Here is a 27,581-nt window from a genome sequence, read left to right as displayed (position 1 = left end):
TCAGTCAGTCACTCTAACTAAGTTTGTAGGTTTGTAGTTAACTAGACCTGAGTTTTGTAGTCTAGGAAGCAGTTTCAGAAGTCAAATGACCTTACCAAGGAAGAATAGCCCAAATGTGTGGGAGCTCTCTGATGTCAGCAGCTGGTTTGGGTTTGTTTTTTTGCTTTTTCTTTTCTTTTCTTTTTTTAGGGGTCTTGGGGTACCAGGGGATGGTGGTGGAGACTGTCTCACTATGTAGCCCTGGCTGGCCTGAAACTTGCTGTGTAGACCAGGCTGGCATCAAACTCATAGAGATCCTTCTGTTTCAAGTATGCACCCCCACATTCTTTTACTGAAACCTATGGATTAACTCCTTTTACGGTGTGATTTAGTACCTTTGTATCTAGAACTTCACAGTTAGGCTTCCTCTTATATCAGTGTACTAGAGTACTCTCTAGCTGCTCTGTTTCTTAACTCATTTATTTTTCTTAGTCCAGAGGTGTCAGACTGACTTCATAACCAAAGATGGGTAATTGAGGCTGGAGAGATGGCTCAGCAGTTAAGAGCATTAGCTGCTCTTCCAGAGGACCTGGGTTCAATTCCCAGCACCCACTTGGCAACTCACAACCATTTATAACTTTAGTTCCATTGGATCACATATCCTCTTCTGATGTGTAGACATAAATGCTGACAAAACACCTGTATACATAAAGTTTTTTTTAAAGTCTTTTAAAGAAAAGATGAGAATACTGGCTGTAGTTCGAAGAAAAGCTTGTGATCTGAATTTCCAATTGCGGTTCTCACTGCATACAGAGAAATGAACCACTGGATTTAGAGGACCCTCGTGTTTTCACTAGTATAATCTTTTCAATAGATTGTTCGGTTGTTCTGGAAAATAACCTGAGGTGTGAAACATGAACATGAAAGGTTATCTTGGGCTACGCTTAGGTTATCTGCAGGAACTAGGCTGCTGTCGAACACCTGTTTGTTTATAAAATAAATCTTAGAGTGAAAAGCCCTTGTGATCTGGCTTGGACCTTTTTTATTTGGCAAATAATTTGTTGCCTAATAAGTGAGGTAGCATCTGCTGCTTTGTAATTCTCTTTAAAAGGACTTAGACTGTAACAGGAATTGATATTGTATCTACTTAGTTCTATGTGAGGAGTTAGTTGGCCTTATCTAAAAATGCATCCATGCTAAATGTCTTCCCTGGATTAGTCCTAAGTCAGCTTAGTGCACAGAAGTCATGACCAGGTCTGAATTCCTGATGTGTGTTTATTTTTCTGAGTTGTGTCATCTTAAAGTGGGTGCTTTAAGTACCAGTGGATAACAGCATTTGTTCGCCAAGCCTAACATAACAGCCAGAATCCCAATTCTGGAAACTGTCCTCTGACCTCCACTCATTCGATGTGGCACATGTGAGCCTGTTTGCATGCGCTCGTGCGCACTTTCCCTCCCTCCCTCCCTCCCTCCCTCCCTCCCTCCCTCCCTCTCTCCCTCCCTCATACACACACATAGAGAATAATCTTTGAAACTATTAGAATTATGTTCTAATTTATTTGCCTCTACATGATCTAGGAATACTTTAACTAGTTAAAATTGGGACCTAGTAAGATGGCTCGGTGGTTAAAAAAGCGCCTGCCAGGCAGGCCTGGTCACCTGAGTTTGTTCTGTTCCCTGGAACCTAGGGTGGAATGAGAGAATTGAATTCTGAAAGTCCCCCTCTGACCTCCACCCACATGCACACGTCATACACACACTCTCTTCCCTAATAATAATAAATAATTTTAAAGAGGGTTGTCAGTCCCAGCACTCAGGAGACAGGCAGACAGATGTCTGTGAGTTTGAGGACAGCCTAGTCTACAGAGTTCCAGGGCTACATAGAGAGACTGTCTCAAAAAAATTTAAAAATAGTGCTCTTGGGAGGCTGGGAGATTGTTCAGTCAATAAAGTGCTCTCCTTACTGAGAACCTGAGTTCAGATCCTGGTGCAAAAGCACTTGCCAATAGTCCCAAGGCTGGGAACCCGGGATTGGAGGGTCCCTGCTGCTTGTCGCCTGCTGCCCACTGCTAGCCTACCAGTCCATGGGCTTCAGGTTCCCTGAGAGCCTGTTTCACAAAATATGAGAAAGTGACAGAAGACACCTACTGTAAACTCTGACCTCCAAATGCAGGCACGTGTTTATACCCAAATACATAAACAGAAACAAACCAAAAACAGGCTGGGCATGGTGGCACATACCTTCTTTAATCCCAGCACTCAAGCAGAGGCAGGAGAATCTCTATAAATTCAGATCCAACCTGGTCTACATAGCAAGTGCCAGGCCAGCTGTGAATGCATAGTTGAAACCTTGTCTTGAGGGGGAGAATGCAAATGGAAATACTAGGCTTATTGGTGCAGCTCTGTTATCTGAGCACTTGGATGATGGAAGCTAGAGGACCAAAATCCAGGGTCATCCTCAGCTATATAGCAAGTTCTAGGCTAGCCAAGGTTACAAGAAAGTGTCTCAAAAGAGGGGAGAAAGCTATTGAACTCAAGTGTAGCTCAGAGGTGGCATGATTGCTGAGCATGTGCAGATTCCTAGGTTCAGTGCCCAGGAGTACCACAAGGAAGATGACAAACCAGTGTCCCGTGTATGTGTAATGTGGTGTAGCCAGAGGTCTGTTTCTACAGGAACATTTTTCTGTTACATCTGCTTCACGATTGTACTTTTGTTGGTTATCAGTCAGATAGCGTGGCAGCAAAAGCTTATGTGCAAACTGGAAGATGACTTCCATCGTGTGGATTTTGAAGACAGAACACCTATACACAGTGTCTCAGGAAAGCATCAGTCACCCGATGCTTTCTTCTAGCCCTAGATTGTTTTTAGAAAATCCTCTCTGTTCCCACATTGCATTATACCTTTTCCTCCTAACATATTCTTTCCTCTTTTCTTTAGGAATGACATCTTTGTGTTTCTGTTAAGCACGAGAGCTGGAGGACTGGGTATCAATCTCACAGCTGCAGATACAGTAAGTGATGGGAGAGAGCATGATGCATTGGCTATACAGGGCTCTCCTATAAATATTTCATTCATCAAGCATTTTAACTTTCCTCTTGGTTTTTCCTAGCCATTCTCTTTGAATGATTTCTTTACACATTAATTCAATAGAAAATGAATGAATTGTTTACTGTGTGTCAAGTACTTTGCTGACAGTTGGTGGATACAGCAGTAAAAATAAACAGGGGCGGGGGGGGGAGTGGGGGAGGAGACAGACAGCCAAGCAATCCAGTTAGATTTGTTTAAGGAGCTCTAACTAAACAAATCAAAACTATAGTTATGACTAAAATATGTGGTTTCATTACTGAGAAAGGTAATGCTTTTGTGTTCTGAACCTCAAGAACTGTTTGGATAGCAATGACCTTTTTTAAAAAAAAAAAAAAAAAAAAAAAAAAAAAAAAAAAACTAAGCCAGGTGGTTGGGGAGTATGCCTTTAATCTCAGTACTTGGGAGGCAAACGTAGGTGGATCTCTGTGAGTTCGAAGCCAGCCTGATCTACAGAGTTAGTTCCAGGACAGTCAAGGCTACACAGAAAAAACCCTGTCTCAGAAAACATGGGTGGGTGGGTGGGTGGGTGGGTGGGTGGGTGGGTGGGTGGGTGGGTGGGTGGATGGATGGATGGGTGGGTGGGTGGGTGGGTGGGTGGGTGGATGGAATCTATGCAATGATATCCCCATGCACATGAGGAAGGTGCAGGTTTATGAGCTCATGGAGAAGTGAGGACAGGATGATGATGAGGTCTGAGGAAGCTTATAGTACCTACCAGAGCTGGAATTAGATCCTGGTCTCCATCTCCACTAAGTTAGGCCCACTTTTTCTCTTTAGTAACTTGGCATCTTCAAACCATGTGCCTTAGAGAATGAAAATCAGGTTCTATAGGAATGCTAATTATCGACCGTAAGATTCAAACTTGCCTTGTTTACTACTGAGTGGGACGGGGCATGAGGGCCTGAAGACTGTTGGCATAATTCTATAGAGTATACCAAACCTGCCGTGTCCTGGAAGGCTGACTCTGGTGACGTGTGTTGTTCATGTGGTTACTCTGATGTGGTTGCTCACATCTACCCTATTACATGACAAAAATTTGCTCTTGACCTTGTTTTTCTTAGTTCGCTTTTTTTGAAGATGTCATATAGTACCAGCAGTTACGTACTCATCAGTTTTTCCTAGCTGATCTTTTGAGTTCATCACAGTCCCTGGCATATACCTCTTGGTCCAGATCCATTCTTGGCTCTGCCGACACTCTAGTACAGTTTGTTTATAACCTTCTTTACAGAATATACTACTTAAAGCTCCTATCCATGGTTTACAAGCCTCTTCACTTACAGCCTGTATCTTCCTTGCCAGCCTGATCGACAGATCCCTTCCCCTCCCAGAAGTAAATGACTGACTTGTAATTTTTAGAGTACATCATTACCATATTACACTACTGTTACTTGTTACCTGAGCCTAGACCATTATGTTCTGAGCTACCTTTTCCACCTAGTAAACTTCTGTTTGTCTTTCAAAATCCTAGTCCAATATCACATTCCTTCCTAATTCCTGCCCTGTGCTCAGTCATGTTATATTGTAAGTAATGATTGTACATACTAGGCTTTGACCTACCTCATCAGTAGAAAGGAAGCCCTTTTTCTAATACCTGGACCTGGCACTGTTTTAGGCACTAAGAATTCACCATTCAATAAAATGAAGTTCTATTTTTCTAGTAATTACATTGCTAGTTGTGGTAGTTGATAGAGTATAAACAGAAGAACTAATTTAAATACTATGATGGAAAATACAACCATGAACGTGGTAGGAGGACCCAGATTGCTGTTCATATGGGATGTTAAAGCCTCTCATGGGTGACATTTAAACCAGGACCTGAAGAGAGTGAGAAAGCAAGCCAAGAATTAGTCTGGCAGAAAGAAAACACTTCAGACAGAGGAGGTAAGTCTCGGGCCTTAGACTAAGAACCTGGTTGACATGATCAAGCGACAGAGAGAAAGGAAACAGAATTAGTGAAGAGGAGTGCAGTGTGCCACACAAGCACATCATCCAGGCTGGATAGGTCCTGGCAAGACACTGAGATCGAAGAGAACAAGAATTTGAACAAAAGATACCAGTAATATTCATTTTATCTGCCACCACAAAGCAGCAAAAAGTCCACATACGACTTGTAAGCACAAAGTGTCCCATGTGAAAAAGCTTTTTAAATTAGTAGTAAGTTGGCACCAAGTTTGCAGTCATTACGTTAAGTAAGGAGTACACCCACATAATAATAAACTTTCTAATCAAGTAAATAGAGCAGCCTGAAAAAACAAACAAAGAAACTAGTGGAACATTTGACACTATTTAAGAAACCAGTGCATCTCTTCTAGTTTCATAAGGAAGTTGGATGAGTTCCTGGGCTGCTCATCAGATGTTTCGTTTCTAATTTATTTGTACATGGTGTACTTCGTGGGGAAAAACTTGATGTCTTAATGACTGAGGAAGGGATTGTAAGCAAGTATTTGTAAACACTGGGAACTAGTCTACTAGGTTGGTAAAGACAGGATTTCAGCAGCAGTGATGAACGACAGGTGATTTTTACCACATTGTTCTTTGCTAAGGATTCTTTATATTTGGCTCTGTTTAGGGACGCATTGTTATAATAAACTGCCCAGATTTATTTTACTTCCTGTCCGACTTGTTTCAGATGCTTACCTGTAGAGAGAGGAGGAGCTTTTTATCTCTTGATAGCAACATGATATGTCCTATGCCCAATGGAGTTAGCTTTTAGCTCTCTCAAGGGACTGGACTAACATGTGTTCTCTTGGAAGAGAAAGCTCCAGTCCCACTTCCAGTTGTTAGCCAAAATTCTCTGGTTGTTCCTGTGGAGTTTTCCCTGTTTTCCATTTCACTCCCTCATTCCTTGGCTTATATAGTCCAATCCTGGAACACCATGCCAGCTCTTACCATGCCTCCCGGCATGCCTGGCTTAGTGTTTACAGCTTCATGAAGGTACTGTTCATAGATTTCACCTTAGTCATTGCTGGGCTGCACATTCTACATGACATACTTTCATCATCCCTAGCTAAATCAGCTCTACTCCTGTAATTGTTACTTGTTTGTCTCTAGACTGTCTCACTGAGCACCAGAGACTGAAGTATGGGTGTCATCTGTGTCTCAGTTGAGCACTCAGTTGTTGCCCCCCCCCAGCACACCCACCAGATCATGCCATGGTGGTCCCAGTATTCATCTGTCTTATTTTGTGTCTCATTCTTTTCACTCTTGTGCTTGCTTTATCCTATTGATTTATGTGTATTTTACTATTTTCCCTGTGATTTTTCTTTTTCTAAACAGTATCCTGTTTTATTCTGTTCTCTTCCCAAATATATCTTTCTTTTAAGTTATTTTCTTAGGCTCTAGTCTTATGTTTATGAGCCCAGAAGAGCCCAAGTTGAGTCAGGATTTAATGTCACTGAGATGTCTAAGGAAAAATGCAGGTGTTAAGGCAATCTTATGATTCATAGTGTAGGCATGTCTACTGTGAAGTCATGCTGAACCATTGGTCCAGGCTTCGTTCAAGATACTCTTTGTAGCTGTGATTTCATCCCATGTGTGTCGTTTTTTACGTATGTTGGATAATCCTAATGTGGAAACAGTCTAGTTTGCGCGCACATGGGTGTTTTGCCTGCACGTGTGTCTGTGTGCCACTTGGATTCGTGTCAGAAGCGCTGGAACTAGAGTTACAGAGGTTGTGAGCTGGGGTTTGCTGTGGGTCTGGGAATTGAACCCAGGTCCTCTGGAAGAGCATTTGCAGCTGAGCCATCTTTCCAGCCCCATTCAAGTCTCCTTTTTCTTAAGTCTATATTTCCTTATTTTGCTCTTCCTGAAAATTGTAAATGGATTTTCTAAGATAGATATGGTGGTGTATACTTTGGAGGCAGGGGCAAGGGATATTTTTAAGTTCAAAGCCAGTCTTGTCTACATAGTGAATTCCAGGCCTACCAGGCTATATAGGAAGACCCTATCTCAAAATAAAGAAATAAAGGGACTGAGGATATAAGTCACTAGTGAGTATTTGTCTAGCTGCTAGCATATAATAGTTTGATCCCCCTATACCATGATAAATGACAGAAAGCAGGGGTGGGAAGCTCAGTGGTAGCCTGGTTTGCATAGTAACATCCTATACATCAAAAAGTAAAAGCAGGAAGCTGGAGAGATGGCTCAGTGGTTAAGAGCATGTACTATTCCTCTAGAGGACCCTGGTTCTACCTGGCAGCTCATAACCATCTGTAACCTTGGTCCCAGAAGATCCAACACTCAGTACACAAATAAATTGCTTATGAATAAGATTTAGCACTTGGGAAATAGAGGCTGAAGGATCAGTATTCAAGGTCTGCTGTGGGACAATCCTTTTCTACATTATGAATATGTACTACTCTCATTGGTTAATAAAAAGCTGACAGGCTGGTACCTGGGCAGGAAGTTAGATGGGAAAGCCAAACTGAGAATGATGGGAAGGAGGAGGGTGGAGTCAGGAGAGACACCAGCCAGCCACCTGGGAAGCAAGACATGCTAGAGGACAGGTAAAGCCATGAGCTTGAGCTTCGTGGCAATACATAGACTAATGGATTAATTTAAATGACAAAGGTCATCCTTAGCTACAAAGCAAGTTCAAGGTCAGCTTGGGTTCCATGAGATGGGGGTTTCATGGAACCCCAAACCAAAGAAACAGTGTTGTGTGCCAGGAAAGGCAACACAGAGAAAGTTTCAGGAGAGATGACTTAGCCCTTAAAGTAGCGCACAGGAGTCCTTGGGGACGCTGCTGCTCGTGTCATTGCTCTTGGCCATGCTCATCCCCTTGCGTTCTTCCACATCACCGTCAGTGCTGAGCCTTGGAATGCAGTTCTTTTGAATCAGAGCTGAGCATTTACTCCTTGTAAGTGGAAATTTGGCTTGAGATTGATACTGGATAGTAATTGTTTACAGATGAAGTAACAGGTTGACAAGAGAACTTTACTGCTGAGGATTCAGTTCTAAGGATTTGCACTTTCACAGAATTATCCAGAATCCATGTGCCAGGGTGGTGACTTCTTACTGTATAGTGGCACTGGGCAAGTTCAAACATGGGGAGAAAATTTGAAAGTGAGGTAGTCATGGCCTCTTGACCATGACAAATGTTGGTTCAAACACAAACGATGCCCTCCCATATGCACTGCTAAGGCTGAATGATTGGATAGTAAGCCTGTGGTCCTTAGGAAGGAGAGAAATGGCATGAGCATTAAGAGTAAGAGTCAGAGCCAGGCAGTGGTGGTGCACGCCTTTAACCCGAGCACTTGGGAGGCAGAGGTGGGTAGATCTCTGTATGTTCGAGGCCAGTCTGGTCTATGGAGTAAGTTCCAAGACAGCTAGAGCTACGTAATAGACCTGGACTTTTTAAAAAAAAAAAAAATCTAGGGTCACCTGATGGTCACCTGATCTTATTGGTTGACTATTGTACTGCAGACTAGATAAGTAGCTTTGGGGGAGCCCTTTAAACATTTCATTTTAGGATTCGTGGAACAGGAAGTATGTTGAGAACTGGGGAATGGTAGGAGAATTGTGTGTGTCCTTGCAGGGAACCCTGGTACTTAAGATCTTCCCATCTTTTATTGCCAGTCCTCCATTAAACTATAATCTTAGATAAATTCCTCCTCTGTAAAGTAAGATTTTTTTATTTGTTTTTTCAGTGTTGGAAATCAAACCACGGGCTGCATTCATGCTAAGCACATGCTGTGTATGCTCTACCGTTGAGCTGTGTACTAAAGTAGTGCTAAAGTAGAGGTCCTATTAGTACGCAAGTCAGAGATTGTGGGGTGTAAGCGAGTTACTGCACTTAGAATGGTTGTCGCACTTCGAGTCCTCTACTGATGATATTAGCATACCAAGTACTAGATGTAGATAGTAACTATATTTTGGGGGGGGAGTTAATTGTTTAAGGGACTCTTATTGCTTTGTCCAACCTGGTCTTTGTTGTTGTTGTTGTTGTTTTTTAAGATTTATTTATTTGTTATGTATATAGTGCTCTATCTGCATGCATGCCTGCATGCCAGAAGAGGGTACCAGATCTCATTATAGATGATTTGTGAGCCACCATGTGGTTGCTGGGAATTGAACTCAGGATCTCTGGAAAAATAGGCAGTGCTGTTAACCTCTGAGCCATCTCTCCACCCCCCTACCCCCCAACCTGGTCTTAAACTCATAGACTCAAGTGGTACTTCCACGTGAACTTCCCAAGTATCAGGGACTACAGGCACACACCAGCACTCCTCTTATCTTACCCACCTTTTCATTTAGTTTTAGGGGTGTGTGTGTGTGTGTATGTGTGTGTGTGTGTGTGTGTGTGTGTGTGTGTGTGTGTGTGTGTGTGTGTACATGTGTGTACACTCCCATGAAGACTAGAGAGGTCACATCCCCTAAAATTGGAGTTAGAGGAGGTTTATCAGCCTCCTCTTGGGTACTAGGAATAAAACCTGGGTCCTCATCCTCTTAATCACCGAGCCATCTCTCCAGTCCGCATCTTTTCAGTGAGCACTATGAATAAATAGACCAGGAGCATGCCTGTTTTTCCAAGAGCAGCAAACAGTTAGCTTGGTCTTCCAAGGGCTTACTTTCTCACCTTACATAGATGATAGGGAAAAAATGTGACCTGGCTAGCACCAGTGTTTACAGGCAGATGAGTAGCCATACACTCTGAAAATTTCTGTCCTGCACCCAGAGTACATCAGTCTTTGTTGCATTCTCTTCTTGTCGATGCAGGTGATTTTCTACGACAGTGACTGGAACCCCACTGTAGACCAGCAGGCCATGGATAGAGCCCATCGCTTAGGGCAGACAAAGCAGGTCACCGTGTACCGGCTTATCTGTAAGGGCACGATCGAGGAACGCATTCTGCAGAGAGCCAAGGAAAAGAGTGAGGTAAGCAAGGGGAGGGAGGGATTGTGCAGCAGGGGATAGAAGCCAGCCCCAGGAACTGGATGGAGACTGTTGAAGAGTCTTGTCTTTCCGTAGTCATGGGAAACACCAGAGCCTGTACACAGGATGCTCATGTGCACACTGACACCACAGGAGGCCTGTGGGGGGCTAACATTTCAGAGTCTGCCTCAGTTTGCCCACTTGACTATGTGCCAGAATAATGGTATGTTTTGAGTTATTTTTAACTGACTATTAATAGTCCCGAACGAAAAAAAAAAATCCCCAGTTGTCCTTTCTTTGGGACAAATACTGTGGAGGGGCCAGCCAAGTGAACAAGAAGTCGTAGAGCCAGAACCTCCCTATGGAAGTGATTCAGAGGGATGATTCTGGATGTTTGTGGTGTGGGAGTGGGTACCTGGAAATGACATGTTAACCCCCTTTGTGTAGATTCAGCGGATGGTGATTTCTGGTGGGAACTTCAAACCAGATACCCTGAAACCCAAAGAAGTGGTTAGCCTTCTTCTTGACGATGAAGAGCTGGAAAAGAAACGTACGTACTCTGGCAACTAACCTTCTGTCCTCCTCAGACTCCCAGATGAGATGAGCACTGTGTATGCCAAGGCCAGAATTTATTTTCATTTTAAATTACGTGTGTGTGTGTGTGTGTGTGTGTGTGTGTGTGTGTGTGTGTGTGTGTGTGTGTGTATTTATTAATACGAGTGCACATACATGTGCACACGAATGACGCAGCACGTGTGTGGTAGAAGACAGCACATTATCCTGCAGGAGACTGTGGTCAACTTCCCCTGTATGTGGGTTCTAGATTCAAACTCAGGTGCTCAGATTTGGCAGCAAGTGCCTTGACCTGGTAAAACCTCCCACTGGCCCAGAGAAATATTTTATACAGAATTTCAATAGCAAGTTGCTGTAACCATGAAGACTTTCACCTCGAGTTTCTAGATTATGAGAATGTTGTTTTGGGTTTATCCTGTGAGTTCCTGTGAGCACTCCCACAGCCCCACGTCTAAAAGTAAGCTCTTTTCAAGTAGGAAAGACAAGGAAAGCCACAATAATTAAGTGGAATCATGGTTTGAACCTAGAAGCTGTTAAGACACCAATAATTATTGTGTCTGACTTAGGAAAATACCAGTATTTTTCTTTTTTGTTTTTTGAGAGTTTCTTCATGTATCCCTGGCTTTCCTGGAACTCGCTCTGTAGGCCAGGCTGGCCTCGAACTCCCAGAGATCTGCTTGCCCCAGAGTTCCCATCTCTGCCTCCCAAGTGCTGCATTAAAGGCATGCAGCAACACCAGTATTTTTATTAAACAACACAAAATTATACCTTAGGAACCACTGAGGATGTGGCCCTACATTTCCGAGGTAGAAGTTGTGATTCACAGACTCGTGAGTGTTTTTATGTTTTCTTGGTAGTGAGACTACGGCAGGAGGAGAAACGGCAGCAGGAGGAGACCAACCGAGTGAAAGAGCGGAAACGCAAGCGGGAGAAGTACGCAGAGAAGGTATCTCCAGACGGGGGTGGAGGGGGGCTGGCAGGGCCTGGACTAAGTGTCAGAAGGACATATCTGTGCACACATGATAAACCACAGCCTGCATGTGGAGATCAGAAGAACTCAGGAAAGCTGGTTTTCTCCCCCATCATGTGTGTGGGCGCTGAGGGTTAGTGTCGGGTGCTCCAGACTGGCAAGCAAGTGCTTGGTCTGCTGAGCTGCCTCGCCAGCCCCGTGTGTGTGATCTGAAACAGCTCTGTGCTGACGGACATTTGGTGATGTAAAAGACATCAAATGTAGAGCTACGTTCCTCTTCACAGACTCTAGTGTTGGCCACAGTTGACTGGGACCTATCTGTCAGTGATAACAATGATGGCCAAGGTGATGTTACTACATAACTAGCTTTTATAGAACTTTGTTTTTGTTTTTTTGATAGTCTGTCTACATAGCACTGGCTGTCCTGGAACTCACAAAATCCTCCTACCCCCGCCTCAGGAGTGCTGGGATTAAAAGTGTGTGCTACCACACTTGACTTCTTTCTTAGAGTCTTTCAAAAAGACGAGCCGAGCATGGTGGCGCCCACCTTGAATCCCAGCACTTGGGAAGCAGAGATAGGCAAACATCTCTGAGTTCCAGGCCAGTCATGGCTACACAGTTGAGACTATTCAAAATAAAAGGTTAGGGCAGGATCATATGCCTTTGATGGTCAGCAGCCTAGAGCTGGTCTGTATATCCTCTTTTAATGAAGAGCCAGTTTTAGCCTGGGGACACTTTGTACTTGCCTCTCTTACAGAGTTGGGAAGTCCTAAAAATGAAAGCTGAGATCCTCCTGGCCTGGGCTGCCTACTCTGCCCCTTCCCAGGCAGGCTCTTCCTCACTCTGTTCTCATTCTAACCCATTACCTTTAACATTCAGAAAAAGATGAAGGTCTGGGGATGTGGCTTAATAAGAGGTGGCTTTCTCACATAGGACACTACAGAAATTAACAATGCTTTTGTGTGTGTGTGTGTGTGTGTGTGTGTGTGTGTGTGTGTGTGTGTGTGTGTTCGTGTTCCTGTGCACATGCCACACTGGGTATAGGAGGGTCAGAGGACATCTTTGTGGAGTTGGTTCTCTCCTGCAGCCTTTATATGGATCCTGAGGTTTGAACTGAACTGGATCCCCAGGCTTAAGTGGCAATCACCTGTACCCACTGAGCTACCTTGCCTATTGTAGAGTAACAATTTAGATCAGACGTCATCCACGCTCCAAATATAGAATAGAAAGTACTCACTCAGTGACACCATGAACTACATGGTGTTGTACACTCTTCACCCTGTTAATAGACTAGACAACATGACTGTCTCCACAATCCAGAACAGGGGGAGAGATAGATGGCTCAGAGGTTAATAGCACTGGCTACTCTTCCAGAGGTCCCGAGTTCAATTCCTAGCAACCACATGGTGGCTTACAACCATCTGTAATGAGATCTGGTGCCCTCTTTTGGCATGCAGGCATACATGCAGACAGAACACTGTATACATAATAAGTAAATAAATCTTAAGAAAGAAGGAAGGAAGAAAGAAAATCCAAAACCAACCAAATTTAAAAAAAAACAACAATCCAGAACAGGGCCTGATGACCTGAGTTTGATCTCAGGAACCCACGCGGCAGGAGGGAAGAAGCAGTTCCCGCAAGTTGTCCTCTGACTTCCACGTGAAGGCAGCACATGCACACACACAATAAATAAGTAAATAAGCAAGCCCAGTAGAGGGTGTGGAGAGACACCATATACCTTTCTCCTCCTCTGAGTTTTGACTTCCTTTATGGTAATTCAGGGCTTGAGATGTGGCTCAGTGCTTGAGTACCTTGCCTCAAACGTGAGAGACCATTGTTCAATCCTCAGTACACATATAACATATACACACAAAAAAGGAATGGAGCCATAATGGTGATGCCTTCAAGAAGTTAGAGGCAGGAAGATGGAGGGGATTTGAGGCCAGCCTGGGCTGGAGAGCAAGATCCTGTCTTAAGTTTCAGTGGTGTGTGTTTGTCATCCCAGCACTTGGATGGCTGAGGCAGGAGGATGAGACTAGACCAGGAAATGTAACAAGTACCAGGCTGTCTGGAGCCGTATAGCAAGACTCTGCCTGTCATCCTTTTATTCCTAATCTCGCTTTTCTCTTTGGGGAAATGCTCGTGTTTTTATGTGTTTTCTGACCTTTGTGTTCCCAGAAGAAAAAGGAAGATGAATTGGATGGGAAAAGGAGGAAAGAGGGCATGAACCTCGTGATCCCATTTGTTCCTTGTGCTGACAACTCCAACCTCTCTGCTGACGGCGATGACTCCTTCATAAGTGTAGACTCGGCCATGCCCAGCCCTTTCAGTGAGGTGAGGCTCCCTCTGGATGTCTTCATCACTCTACTGGGACTGCATCCTGACCTTACGGCAGGGACATGATGCTGGGCTGCTGGGCAGTGTTTGCTTCCAGCCTTGTGGGAAAGGGTTGCATAAGGGCAGGCTGGCTCTCAGATCCCAAGGCAGGGTCAACACTGAAGGCAAGCTGGAGAGAGAATGCATGCATGTTCCCTGAGGCGTGTTCTCACTTGAGCATGAGGGCTGCAGCCAATGAGGGTATGATCTCAACCTTTCTGCTTCTAGATCTCAATCAGCAGTGAGCTGCACACTGGCTCCATTCCCCCTGATGAGAGCAGCAGTGACATGTTGGTTATCGTGGATGACCCAGCCTCCTCAGCTCCTCAGTCTCGAGCCACTAATTCTCCCGCTTCCATAACAGGCTCTGTCTCGGACACTGTGAATGGTAAGTGATGCTTCTGTCTCATGCAGCTCCAGCCCGCTCCACTATTTCATAGGAAGCATTCATTGGGTGGTGGGCGAGGTCCAATTCTTTTTAGGATTAAGAGACTTTTTAGTACTTTTTTTGTTTGTTTGTTTTGTTTTGTTTTGTTTTTCGAGACAGGGTTTCTCTGTGTAGCTTTGTGCCTTTCCTGGAACTCACTTGGTAGCCCAAGCTGGCCTCGAACTCACAGAGATCCGCCTGCCTCTGCCTCCCGAGTGCTGGGATTAAAGGCGTGCGCCACCGCCGCCCGGCACTTTTTTGTTTTCTAAGTAGAGTGTCTCACATAGCTCTGACACTCACTGTGTAGACCAGGCTGGCCTTAAACTCATAAGAGATCTTCATACTCTGACTCCTACCCAGATCCTGGCATTAAAGGCATGCACCACCACATCAGGCACATTTTTATTTATTGTGTGTGTGCACACATGTGGAGGCCAAAGGACGGGTTATAAGAGTTGGTTCTCTCCTTCTACCACCGTGGTCAGATCCAGGGATCTAATCAAGCTGTCACACCTGATATCCAGTCTTTAGCCATCCCACGAAGCCAGATACCAGAATCTTATTCCTTCTTCCAAGAGTAAAAGGGAGCAAAAGATTTTGTGTGTGCGTGTGCGCGCGTGTGTTTTCAGCTGTGGGGTGTGATAGCGTACCTAGGTGCATAGGCATGTAGAGGCAAAGGGGGTGTCTTTCCTGGGTGTGTGGAGGCCGTGGGTTGAATCCCGCGTCTGCCCTCCCCGTCCCCAGCACACTGCTGCCACACTCTTAGAGGGGCAGGAGATCCAAACTCGGGTCTTCCTGCTTGCGTGGCCGGCACTCTGACCAGGGGAGCCAGCTCCCCAGCCCCTATTTTTGCTAGTTTTTAATCAAGTTAGCTTCGGGGGCATTTCTTCTGTGGTTGTGTGAGGCCCAGTCGTGTTCCTGTTGCTTGAGGAACCTTAATTTTAAAGCCTGAAACTAGGACTGAGCGCAGTGGTGTGAGGATAGTCAAGGCCTGACTGGCTACATAGTGAGACCCTGCCTCAAAATTTAAATTAAAAAAACAAAAACAGACTTAGAAGTAAGATTGGCTATATGGTTCAGTGGTAGAGTATGTATATAACATGCCCAAGGCCTAGCTAGATTCAATACTCAGTTTTGTTTTGTTTTGTTTTTTTAAAGAAATAGAGGTCCAAGGCAGAAGCACTTTTAATTTCCCACAGCAAGTCCTTAGAGTTCATTTAGTAAGGGGCAAGAATAAAAATAAAATAATAAAATAGCCATGCTGGAGCCACTTCTTAGAAGGAAAGACAGTTTGAAGAACATAGCTATGTTTAAAGATAGCCCCAGATGTCCTCAGATACTCAGCAAGCCAGGCACCAGATCCTGTGTATGTAGTTCCAAAGCTCAGGAGACTGGGATTGGAGGATTACTTGAGATCAGGAGTTGTGGCCAGCCTGAGCAACATTCGGAAACCTTGTCTCAAACAAAGCAGAATACTTTGAGAGACAGCATTTCCTGTCAAGGAGATATTTGGTGTGTGTTTGTTTTTTTTCCTTTGGGGCGGGATGTTTGTTTTTTTGTTTTTTGTTTTATTCTTTTCCAGACAGAGTTCCTCTTTGTAACAGTCCTGCCTGTCCTGGATCTCACTCTGTAGACCAGGCTGGCCTCGAACTCACAGAGATTCGCCTGGCTCTGCCTCCCGAGTGCTGGGTTTACGGGCGTGCGCCACCGCCGCCGCCTAGCAAGGGAATATTTGTTAACATTTTAAGAGATTTCTTTTTTTTCCCCTCTTGGCTATTTGTTTCCACAGGAATTTCCATTCAGGAAGTGCCAGCTGCAGGACGTGGTCACTCAGCTCGAAGCCGAGGACGCCCCAAGGGTTCAGGAAGCACAGCCAAAGGAGCAGGGAAAGGCCGAAGCCGGAAGTCCACCGCGGGCAGTGCTGCTGCCATGGCAGGAGCCAAAGCAGGGGCTGCAGCGGCGTCTGCAGCTGCCTATGCCGCATACGGGTACAACGTGTCTAAAGGTGCGGGGCCGGGGGCCTGCAGACTGCTCCAGGACTGCCTGAGAGCCTGTTAGCATCCTGCAAGGTAGAGTGGGCGGGCGGGCGGGAGACTCCAGGCCAGAGCCCCAGAGCCCAGTTTCAGACTGAGCGGTCCTGAGTGGCCCCCTTTCCTCTTGGCTTGGGAAAGTGCTGTGATTGGCTGAAGTAGCTGTGGCCAGAGTGAGCTGAATTGGGGGCTATACTTGAAACACCCAGTTTTCCTGCCTTTCCCTTTTTTAGTTCTAGGTTTGTTTGTTTTTCCGAGACTTTGTTTTTAGTAATCCAGACAAGGGTGGTTAACCTGCACCCAGCTGCCTGCGCCGTGGCTCAGTGAACACCTGGTGCACACAGGAGCAGAGCCATAAGCTCGTAGCCCTGCTCTTGAGTGGAGCAAGCCCCAAAAGAAGCAGCTTCCTTATGGTTACAGGTCAAGAGGGGCAGGAACCGTGGACCTGCTCTAAGGATTGTGGGTATCATTCAGAATGGAGGAGAACGTGAGTGAGAAAGGATTCAGGCAAACGTAAGAGTTGGCAACCACGGTGGCATGTTGAGGTTCACTGAGCATATCAGCCAAGTATGCTGAGGAGGAGCAGTTAAAGTCAAGGCTGGAAAGACATGGTGAGACCTGATGGATAGGAGCTTCACAGGTGTGTGGGGAAGGCCTGTGGACAGCTGGAGATCGGAGTCAGAATGCAAGCCGTCCAAGTGCTGTGAGGAGGAATTGACAGAGCTGCCCGCCCCCCCTGCAAAGCCTGACCTCAGCCAGATGTGATGGCACACGTCCATAGTCTCATAGTCTCAGCACCCAGAGAGAGGCGGGTTCTAGACCAGCCAGGGCTACATAGTGACGCCCTGCTATAAACAAATATCTCATGTGGGCTTAGCGTAGCTCATAGGTTTTTTTGGGTCCACTTGTTAGAGTAGCGTATATCTGAGGCTTGCCTTGTTCTCATGATACAGACAATGGTGAGCTCAGACTTCTGCATTGTTAGAGCAGGGGAAGGCATGCTTGTATAGAAAGTGCTTGGCCTATTGTGAGTGCTCAGTAAAAGTTGGTTCACCTCCTTTCTCCCACTGCAGGAGCCTCCAGATTCATTTATTGGTTTATTAAGGAAATAAGTACAGTAGCCTACCCTGGTGTTTCTTAATCCTTTGCTAGCTCCTTTGTATCCTTGGAAAAGAGCAGTCTCTCCAGTAATTAAAGCCTGTCGATATGACAGGGCTCATCCATGGATGGGGCAGTGTGATACACATCAGAGAAGCCGGCGGGAGGAGACAGGATAAGGAGATAGACTGGCCAGAACAGTCAACAGACACTGCTAGCTGGGAATGAAGAAGGAGAAGGACTGGTCCAGAAGTGACCGGTAGTACCACTGTGGGTGAACAGAGGTCTGTCTGCCCACCAAGTAATGCAGAAGAAATGTAACCAGGCATGGTGGTGCACACCTGCACTTCCAGTACTTGGGAGAATCGAAAGTTTGAGGTTATCCTCTGCTACGTAGCAAGTGTGACAAGACCAGGAAAAGAAGTAAACCAGCAGAACAAACATGCCAGACAATGTGGAGTTACGAGAAAGAGGTGCATTTGTCTCATGGTAGAAAAGGGAACGTTCATTGTTGTCCAGAGAGCAGTCACCTAAGATGAGAGGTTAACCCAAGTCCTTGACATGACAGAGCTTGGAGAACAGAGGTAGCTTTGGCTGGTGCCAGGGGATTGACTGGATATAGACACAAGCTAGGCTAGGTTACCTTGTGTTCCCTGGCCAGACTGTTGAAGAGCAGAGGCCTCTGAAATAAGAAAGCAGCAGCTGGGCAGTGGTGACACACACTTGTAATTCCAGCCCTCGGGAGGCAGGAACAGGCGGATCTCTGAGCCAGGATTGTTACACAAGAAACCCTTTCTCAAAACCAAACAAAAGGCCTCTAAACTCAGGTGCTTTCCAAAGAAGACAACAAAACATTAGTGCCTAGTGAGTTAGAGCTTTCATCCTGTAAGCAGGCCTCCTACCCTGGACACATGCCCTCTCCAGAGTCTGAAGAGAGCATCTTCCTCTCGGGTGAGGTCATGCAGGTAGGGCTGAGTGTGTCACCATATCTTAGCCCAGCCATCTTACAGACAGGCAAATGCACCTCAAAGATGTCGACAAAGAGCAGCAGAGCAGGATCCCCACCCCTTTCCTCCAGCTCACACTTAGACCGGTACTGCAGACTGCCAGGGCAGGTCACCGGCAGCTGCCACTAAGGGTCACTGTGATTTCTCCATCCCCACAGGCATCTCCGCAAGCAGTCCTCTGCAGACATCCATTGTCCGACCTGCTGGCCTTGCAGACTTTGGACCTTCAAGCGCCTCTTCTCCCTTAAGTTCCCCTTTGAACAAAGGAAATAATATTCCCGGGACTCCTAAGAGCCTTCATGTGACCAGCAGCCTAGCCTCAGACTCCCTGATCCGGAAACAGGGCAAAGGCACCCACCCTGCCGGAGGACGGTAACATCTCTGCCCTCTAGCTTCCTTCAACCAAACCGGGGCCACAGTCCCGGGCCACAGGTGGTCTTTGGATGGCTTACCCAGTGTGGCATCTTGCATCCTGTTTGGAGAGTGGGAAAGACGAGCTGCAGCAGAAGAGGACAGGCAGGTGGTCGGTGTGAGCACTTTGATCACCTGTTTCCAAAGGAGGGTCCTGGGTTCGGCCCCACAGCATCCCAGATGAACTCTGCAGCCGAGTCTTAACCTCTTTCCGGGGAGGGCCTGACCTAGACCCCTTGTAGATGCTCAGGCACACGGTCTCCACCCCCAGCCCACTCTTCAGCTCTGACCACGGCCCTCATGAAGGTTCCACCGGTGCTGGGAAGAGCCTTCCATAGTGGAGACCTCTCTAAAGGTTACGATTTCCTACAGGGCTAGAAAGAAAGGAAATGGTTCCCTGCTGTCTGCAGTCTGGGCGCTCCCGAGTCTCTAAACCCCGTTTGCCACAGTGTCCTCACTGAAATGTGCAGTGGAGGCCAGGGAAGACGGTGGCTCCAAGGGTGACCCACGGGCAGTCCCAGCTTCCTCCTCTGTCCAGCACATTCACACCAGGGAAGCTTTGGGTCCCACCAGCAACAGTAGCAGCAGCCCCCACTCAAGGGACTTCTCAGAAGCCAGTAAAGAGACCAGGAACCACCTCGGTCAGCAGGACATGCTCCCCATCTTGCAGATGCTGCCCCTTGTCCGTCCTGAATGCACAGTCTCCCTGGCCTTGCCCGTCAGCCCTGCTTGGCTCTATGCACTGTCTGCACTGCACTGAGAGAGGGACAGCAGGATGGGGGGCGGCAAGCTCAGCACCACCCTCCCAGCCCAGCCCCGCTCGCCTGAGCTTGCTGCCCTCTGAGAGGGGAAGGGGCGGCCGGAAGGGCTTTCCACCTGATGTCCCTGGTGGAGCAGGTGCTTCTGGAGGGCCAGCCTCTAATTTGCACACCTGAAAATCGCGGAATTGAGTTTAGATAGATTGATTTTTTTAATTTTTTTTTTTGAGGTAGGTGTAGGGAAATCATTTAATTTAAATCATAAGGATTCCCTACCCAAACCCTGACTCCTGTGTACAGATGCTCTTTAGAGGGGATCAGAAAATGCCAAGCCTTTTCTCTTTGAATGTGCTGTCTATTTTTATAGCTGAACTTGTACATATGTATAAAGAGAGACACATCTTTCTTTTACTAACTGGATAAAAAATCTTAAATAAAATGGAGTGAGATAATTTTATGTAAATTAAAGTGTCTGTGGTCTTTGCAGCTGCCTTTCTAGTATACAAAGTAGCGCCCTCAGAGGTTTGACGGGATCCAAAGAATGCAGAGCTTTTACCCTGATCAAAAAGGATAGGCTGTGGGACATGCACTGTGGGTGTCTGCTCAGGGGCGGTGGTAATTGAACTCGGGCCTTTGCCTCCACCCATCAAAGGAGGTTTGACCAGGTGCCTGGCATGCAGTGTCAGCCCTGGGGGTGTGGGTTCCTTGTGATTCAGGACCCAGATGTGGGCAGTGTGACCTGGCCCTGACCAGGCAGAGTTAGATAGTAGTAATTTGAATACTAACAGTGTCCCAAAGTTTGGTACTTGTAAGAATCGTGAAAGAAAACAGTGAAATGAGTCCCTGGGGATTCCAGGCATCCATGTTTTTGACAGCTGGCTGCTCAGTTGAGAAAAGGGCACTAGCTGCCTGCCTGGATTGGCAGTTGCTGTTTCTGTGATTGAGCTTACAACACTGACATGTTCTTACATCACCTTTGAACAGGACTCATGCTGTTCCCAATGACAGGGCCTCCCTTGCCCTGGCCCACCCATACTCTTGATGGAGACAGACAGACTGGCTGCTGGACAGCTGTTGTTCCAGTCCTAAAGATGGACTTCTTTTTCAAGTAGCACTTGCTGATAGCCTGGGTCCTGTTTTTCTTACTGGTAAACGTGACCAAGGCCTCATACAGAGCACACTGGCAGGCATGAGTTTCTCAGTTCACCATTCCCTGCTCCGTCCCTGCTGTGGCTGGTGTGACCTAGTGAGTCAGCTCACCCTTCAGACTCTGGCCTTTCCAGTTTTCATCTCAGCAAAGCCTCCTAGTCTTGCCAAGATCCACAGTGGCTGCCTCCCTGGGGACCTGACAGCTGTGGTCCTAGGCAGCTTCACTCACATGTTGATGTGAGTTTTGGATCAGTCTTGGAACTGTAAAAACACTACAGTATTCCTTGTTCACCAATGCAGATCCCGAAGACAGACCTAACATGCCATGGTGAGGCTAGCTCATAGCTTTAATCCTCACATGCACCTGTCTCTTCTTTTCTAGGTTAGAGGATTGGGATCTTCAGATAAAAGGCTTTGAACACAAGTGTCTCATACCCCATCTACCCACTTTCAAAACATGCTTATTTTCCGTGTAGAAAAACCTCCCAGCTTTCTAGGAGCAGTTTCTTTCCTTAAAAAACAAACAAAAGACTAGCTGGAGAGAGTTTCAAATGGGCTAAAAGGTGCATTCCTCAGCAAGTCTAGGAGCCCAATCCAAGATAAAAGCATGACAGTCTCACCACAGGAGTCAGCCATGAAGGCCCACAGAAATGGGTTTTAAGATCATGGGGTCTGAAGCCGGACGGTGGTAGCCCACGCTTTTAATCCCAGCACTCAGGAGGCAGAGCCATCTGGATATCTGTAAATTTGAGGCCAGCCTGGTCTACAGAACCAGACCCAGGACAGGCACCAAAACTACACAGAGAAGCCCTGTCTCAAAAAAATAAAAAAAATAAAAAAAAAAAAAAAAAGATCATGGGTCTGAATATACAGTCTTGAAAACAAGGTCTGTGCTGTACATGTTTTGACAGGCCTGGGACTTTATTGAAGCTTCCTGGACTGGCTTGTGCCTTGGAGGTTGGGCTGGGCATGTGAACCATGCAGACTGAGCATACAAGCCTTGATGTTTGCAGGTGTCCCATCCACAGATCCTCACGTGTACTCCATGTGCCACACGATCTGGCCCTTAGAAGCTGATCTCGTTGGTTCCCATGAATGTACATCCAGAAACATCCAGAGTCTTAGGATCTGGGGGTTCACAGATGTTCAGATCAGCCTGTCCTCCGCAGGCTGCATAGAACCACTCTGCTTCTAATGCCAGGGAAGGATTCTGCCCGAGAGTTCAGCTATTCAGTAGAAAAAGCCATTGAAACTGAGTCATCCTTTCAGGAGATAGTTCTTAATTACACTATGAATCATTTGGGGAATCTTTTTTTTTTTTTTAATTTCTGGTTTTGGTTTTGGTTTTGGTTTTTTGAAACATGACCTTGGTTACCTCAGGCCCACCTCAAACTCACTAGATAGAGGAGGCTGGCCTTGAACTCCTGGTCTTCCTGTCTCCAGCTTCCAAGTGCACCACCATGCCAGCCTACTGTGAGATCTTAAAATAGAGGTTCTGCTTCAGGCAAGTGGTCTGTTGGAAATCTGAAACGCTGGCGTACGTCCACCACACCTGGCTGTGTTGTTAAACTGTTGCTTCCATTACAGCCTCTGGCTTCCACCTAGGCCGTGAATTACCGAGCATCCACGACCTCTCCCCGAGTGCAGCCTGTCTGATTGCTCTCGTTTACGGTCACCCCTGTATTCCCATGACAAAGCCTGTTACTGTGACCACCATAACCACCAAACTCCTCCAGGGTCAGCTTTCTTGGCTGATTCCTGATTCTTCCTCAGGAAGAAATGGAGAAATGTGGCTTCTCACCCCTGATGCTCTGAGACAGCTCCAGAGTGACGCAGCCCTGCACTGCAGGTACGGCTCGGCTCCCCAATCTGGGCATCTTTATGTTGTTCATCGACATCACTTCGAGGAGGCCAGGTAGAGAAAGCAGGGCCTCGGACTGTGCCCTTTCCTACTCTGAGGGAACGATGGGTGCTAAGGAAGGTGTCTGCCCGGGAAAGGCCTTGAAAGATTGAGTAGTAGGAACGTGGTGCTATTTCAGCCTTTGTGAGAAGGAGGTGCCACACAAACAGCCCCAGGATCCGGCTCTAGAGACAACCACCCAAGTGGCAGTACCCAGAACCGTGTCACAAGAGGTGACAGGAAAGAGAAGGAAGAAGGGGACATGGTAGAGGCCCACTTCCTGGGGGAAAGAGAAGGGAGAAGGGGACATGGTAGAGGCCCACTTCCTGGGGGAAAGAGAAGGGAGAAGGGGACATGGTAGAGGCCCACTTCCTGGGGGTTGAGGAGCCTTAAGGATGCTGGGTAACTTGCTTAGCACCAAGCTCTTGGGCCCTTCCTGTGGCTCATTTCGCCCGTGTTTTAGCTGGCTCCTGATCTTCAAAGCGGACACCACCCACCTGCTTCCACTTCCCCGCCCCAGTGGCAAGTTGGGTGTGCTGCTTCTGGCTGCTGCCACAGTGAGCATCTGACTGCTAGATTTGGGGGGTTGTTCATAGTGATGGTTTGGTTTGATTTGGTTTTTGTTTTGAGATACGGTCTTCCTAAGTATCCCAGGCCACCTCCAAACTCCTGGTCCTCCTTCAGCATCCCAAGTACCTAGGGATTATAAGCACACTGTGCTACCACACTGCTAAGGGATTTCTTGTCAAAATAAAGACAGCAGGCAAAAACAATCTGGAACAGGGCAGGTTAACCTTAGAAAGGAAAGCAGGTCCATCACCAGTTGCAAAGAGGAAGGCCAGCCAGACTGAAAAAGGATTTGAAACAGGATGGTAATGACCTTGTGCCCTCTCTGAATGGGAAGGGCTTCTTTGCAGCCTGAGCAATGGTCACAATTGTGAAGACAAAACTGAGTCTCCCAGAGGGTGACATGTGGAGAAGATCCACCATGCCAGGTCTGCCTGGAGTATGTCCTCAGTCTTGGCGGATTGGAAGGAGGCAGTCTTGCTAGAAGACTCAGGAGTAGACAGTACAACAGGAGGTGATGTCGTGGAGTCTGGGACAAGCAGAGATAAGTCTTAGGTAGGCAGAGGTCGATGTCCCACATGGAATGCATTGTGTAGGGTGGAAAGGAGGCCATTTCCCATTGCAGAAAGGCAATGAAAACAGTTATTGAGAACATCCCAGGAGTCTGTGGGTGGCTCTCCTTTCTTTTAGCTGGAGAGCCTTTGGGTGGGGGGTGCTGAAAAGAAACAAGGGTTGGAAGGATGAGATAGCAGAAGAGGCAGCAGGTTCCGGATGAACATCTGGAGAATTTCAAGTGTGTGAAAGAGCCTGGGCTGCTGTTAGGCAAAGGTGTCCGGGTAGGTATGACAAGGTCTTGACAAGAAGGGTCAAGGGGGATGGGGAAAAAAAAAAACTTGAGATCTAGGACTGACGAGTGAGGGGTGGAAGAAAAAACATGGGGTAAGAGGGTGTTGGGGACCCGCCAGGTGAATAGGAACAACAGTTTGGTTGTTCAGGCATAGATCTCGGACTAGGGTGAAAGCCTTTAGACTCTGGAACTGCTAACATAAGAGTATTGTTGGGAGAGCTAGTGGATCTTTGCTAGTAGTTGAAAGTTAATAGAGCCTTGGAATCTAAAAATTATAAGTTCAAGTCCCTTAAGGCTGGGAGGAAGTGGGCAAGGGAGTATCAGTCCAGGCACACAAAAGTGGTGGAGTCTTGTACTTTAGGGGTACAAGAGTTAGGGAGAAGGTATCCCACAATCAAAGGTTAACGATGGTTGAGGATCATATACATACAAGTAACACAATGGACTGAGCAGGTCACATGTATGTATTTATATGTGTAACAATAACAACAACAACAAAAAGGCCATGATCCCCAGAGGATCAAGGAAGAGAACATGGGGGACTGAAGAAAGAAAGGGGGAGGGAGGACATGATGGAATTATATTTTAATTTCAAAATAAAAATAATGTGGGGCAGTGATGGTGCTCACCTTTAATCCCAGCACTTGGGAGGCAGAGGCAGGCAGATCTCTGTGAGTTCGAGGCCAGTCTGGTCTACAGAATGAGTTCCAAGACAGCCAGGTTTACACAGTGAAATGCTGTCTCAAAAAACCAAAAAAAATTTACAAATTTAAAGAATTAAGCAATGGACAAGGATTAACAACTAATGGAAGGTATAAGATCTCAGTGGGAAAGGATGAGGAGAATAAGAAGTTATGCCGGGCAGTGGTGGTGCAAACCTTTAATCCCAGCACTTGGAAGGCAGAGGCAGGCAGATCTGAGTTTGAGGACAGCCTGGTCTACAGAGCGAGATCCAGGAGAGACACCAAAACTACACAGAGAAACCCTGTCTCAAAAAAAAATAAAAAATAAGTTGCTTCCTTTGTGATAGAAGATAATAGAGGCATGGAATTCTTCCAAAATGTTCCATCTCACAAAAGAACACCAGGGAATGACCAGGAAGGAATGGGAAGGGGCTGCCCAAAATGTCTGGGCCAAACAGCAATGGCACATCCTGGGTAGGTGAGGTGGGAGTTCCTTCTACCTAGATCAGGGCAGGGTCCAGCAAACGCAGGCAAAACTGAGTAAGTAATTCACTCACATGTGGGCTAACAAAGGAATAGTCTGGGCCTAGACAGTCAGCTCAGTGTCTTAAGAGCACTGGCTGCTCTTCCATAGGCCCTGTTTTCAGTTCCCAGCACCCACAGAGCAGCTCACAATCATCTGTAACTCCAGTTCCAGGGGATCTGACTCCCTCTTCTGGTCTCCAAAGGCACCACGCATGCACATACTGCACAGATGTATGTGCAGGCAGAAAATACCATACACATAAATTTTTTGGAATAATAAAATAAAAAGAAAAAACTTTACCAGCCACTACAGTGTCATCGTGGGTTTGGTGAGAATAATGGCGTAGGGGGTGGGGTGAGCAGGGGACTTCAAATCCTGGGCCTCCTCCGTTGTCAGGAGTTGTTAGTGCCAGCAAGTTCACCAAGCCTGAGTCCAGTGATTGGAACCTGGCAAGAACAGACGCATTCTTGACGGCACCTGGCATCTCTCTGAGCACAGCCTAATTTCCAGTGTCCTCGGTCACCACACAGGAGGCGGGGCTGAGGCTGTGGCCATGAGATGGGGAGGCTCGTGCCCTGCGTCCCATTTGGCTGCATTTAAAGCAGGCCCTTCATAGGCCACACTGAAGTGTGGAGGACATCACTCCTTTGAGTTGTCTGCAATAAACCCTGGCATATTTGCCTCCGGTATTTGCTCTTTAGCCTGATCTCATTGATACTCAAGGTCTAAGCTCTCCTCTCTGTTATTAAAGACTTAAAACCTGTTTTTATAAGGTCCCCGAGGAGCATGCAGCCAACCTCTATCCTTTAGGGCTGTGTTCTAGCAATCAGCACTGATATCTCCACCCTTCTCTGTCAATCACAGTTTCAGATCAGCAAGTGAAAAATGAAGGCCAGATTCTCATCAGCTCCCCGAGTCATCGCTTTGATTTTATCGTAATTGACCACAAAAGGCAGCTTCTCCCATTGCTGCCAGAGGCATGCAGTCATAGACCCTTGTTGTCGAGGTCATCTGAACTGAGCTGCTAATTCCCATTGTGACCATGCATAGACCTGCCACGGCACAGACTGGGCGATGATCCTCGTCCTAGGCATGAAGAGTGTTGGCACATACTTCCTATCCCCAAGAGAAAAAGTGGAGGTCAGAGTGACATAAATAATATCATGAAAAGTCAGGTCAAAGGACTGAGTAAGACACTGAAATTCTTCGTAGTGGGAGCTGGGGTTAAACACACAGGATTCCAAACGTTTAGGGAATGCGGACATGTGTGGGGTGGTCAGTGATGACAAGCTTTGGAGAGGAAGAGCGGAGTGGGGTTGTCTAAGAGGAACAGTTGAAGGACAGGTGGGTAGGTCTGAAGGGAGAGGCAGTCAAGGTTTGGCTTTGGCAGGAAGGTGAAGTTTTGGGGCCAGTTTGGTGAGGAACAGCAGCGGAAGGAAGAGGGTTGTTGGGCAGAGGTCATGCGCAGGATGACATCTGAAGAAGAAGGCGGCCGGCAGGAGCTTACAGGCTGGGGTCGTTACAGAGCAGAGAGGGGTAGTTTCAGGGCAGGGGAGGGGAGGGGACTGATGTTTTTTTTTTTTCATTTTGGGGCCCGTGACTAACCACTGTTGGGGTAGCTGAGGAAATAAGGTACACAGTGGGTAAAAGAGAGTCAGGTGACAAGTGTCACTGGATTCAAGTAGAGCAAGGAGGACAAGGTCCTACATAAATCATTACAGTTCTGGAAACCAAACTACTTTAGTGTGGTGGTTGACTAGGAATGGCCCCATAGACTTGCGTTTGTGCCTTGTCCACAGAGAGTGAAGTGTGTCCCTGGGAAGGCAGACTGAGGCTTCATGTGGCAGTCTCCTGCTGCCTGCCGACCCAGATGTAACACTCTCAGCTCCTCCTCCAGCACAAGTCTGCCTGCATACCACCATGTCCCGCCATGATGATGATGGACTAAACCACTGAACTGTAAGTGAGTCCCCATTAAATGTTTTTCCTTTATAAGAATGCTGTGGTCATGGTGTCTCTTCACAGCAATAGAAACCCAAACTAAAACAAAAAGTTTGTTCCAGGGACTGGGGAATGGCTAGGAGAGGCCTGACCATGCTTTTGTTTGGAGGAATGTGGACTTTGGGATTTTGGATTAGAAAAGCAGTGGAATGCTTCAAGTGCTACTTAATGGGCCACACCAGTAGAAACCTGGGAGACAGTGGTGTGAGGGTGATTGAACTGTGGGGGCCTGGCTCAAGAGGTTTCAGAGAAGAATGTTAGTATATGGCTTAGAGACTGTTCTTCTGATATTTTGACAAAGAATGTGGCTGCCTTTTG

The 27,581-nt window shown here is 46.6% G+C and overlaps 1 protein-coding gene across 4 annotated transcripts in view; it reads left to right on the top strand.

Annotated features, from left to right (window-relative positions):
• The window catches only part of Ino80 (INO80 complex ATPase subunit), a 112,836-nt gene extending 92,767 nt beyond the window's left edge, over positions 1–20,069 (top strand). For 3 of the 4 annotated variants that reach the window (XM_042275969.2, XM_076570371.1, XM_042275970.2), the window contains exons 29-36: positions 2,918–2,990; positions 9,785–9,943; positions 10,388–10,490; positions 11,371–11,459; positions 13,662–13,817; positions 14,088–14,247; positions 16,076–16,291; positions 18,580–20,069. In XM_042275969.2, the coding sequence (XP_042131903.2) occupies positions 2,918–2,990; positions 9,785–9,943; positions 10,388–10,490; positions 11,371–11,459; positions 13,662–13,817; positions 14,088–14,247; positions 16,076–16,291; positions 18,580–18,797 (1,174 nt within the window). In that variant the 3' untranslated portion in view covers positions 18,798–20,069. The remainder of the gene's footprint in view (positions 1–2,917; positions 2,991–9,784; positions 9,944–10,387; positions 10,491–11,370; positions 11,460–13,661; positions 13,818–14,087; positions 14,248–16,075; positions 16,292–18,579) is intronic. The other variant, XM_042275971.2, reaches the window with a different exon arrangement.
• The last annotated feature ends 7,512 nt before the right edge of the window (positions 20,070–27,581 follow it).

This window comes from Peromyscus maniculatus, chromosome 4, assembly GCF_049852395.1.
Source record: "Peromyscus maniculatus bairdii isolate BWxNUB_F1_BW_parent chromosome 4, HU_Pman_BW_mat_3.1, whole genome shotgun sequence".
In the NCBI taxonomy this organism is placed as follows: domain Eukaryota; kingdom Metazoa; phylum Chordata; class Mammalia; order Rodentia; family Cricetidae; genus Peromyscus; species Peromyscus maniculatus.
Note: the sequence above shows the minus strand (reverse complement) of the source record. Positions and strands in the feature narration are given on the sequence as shown.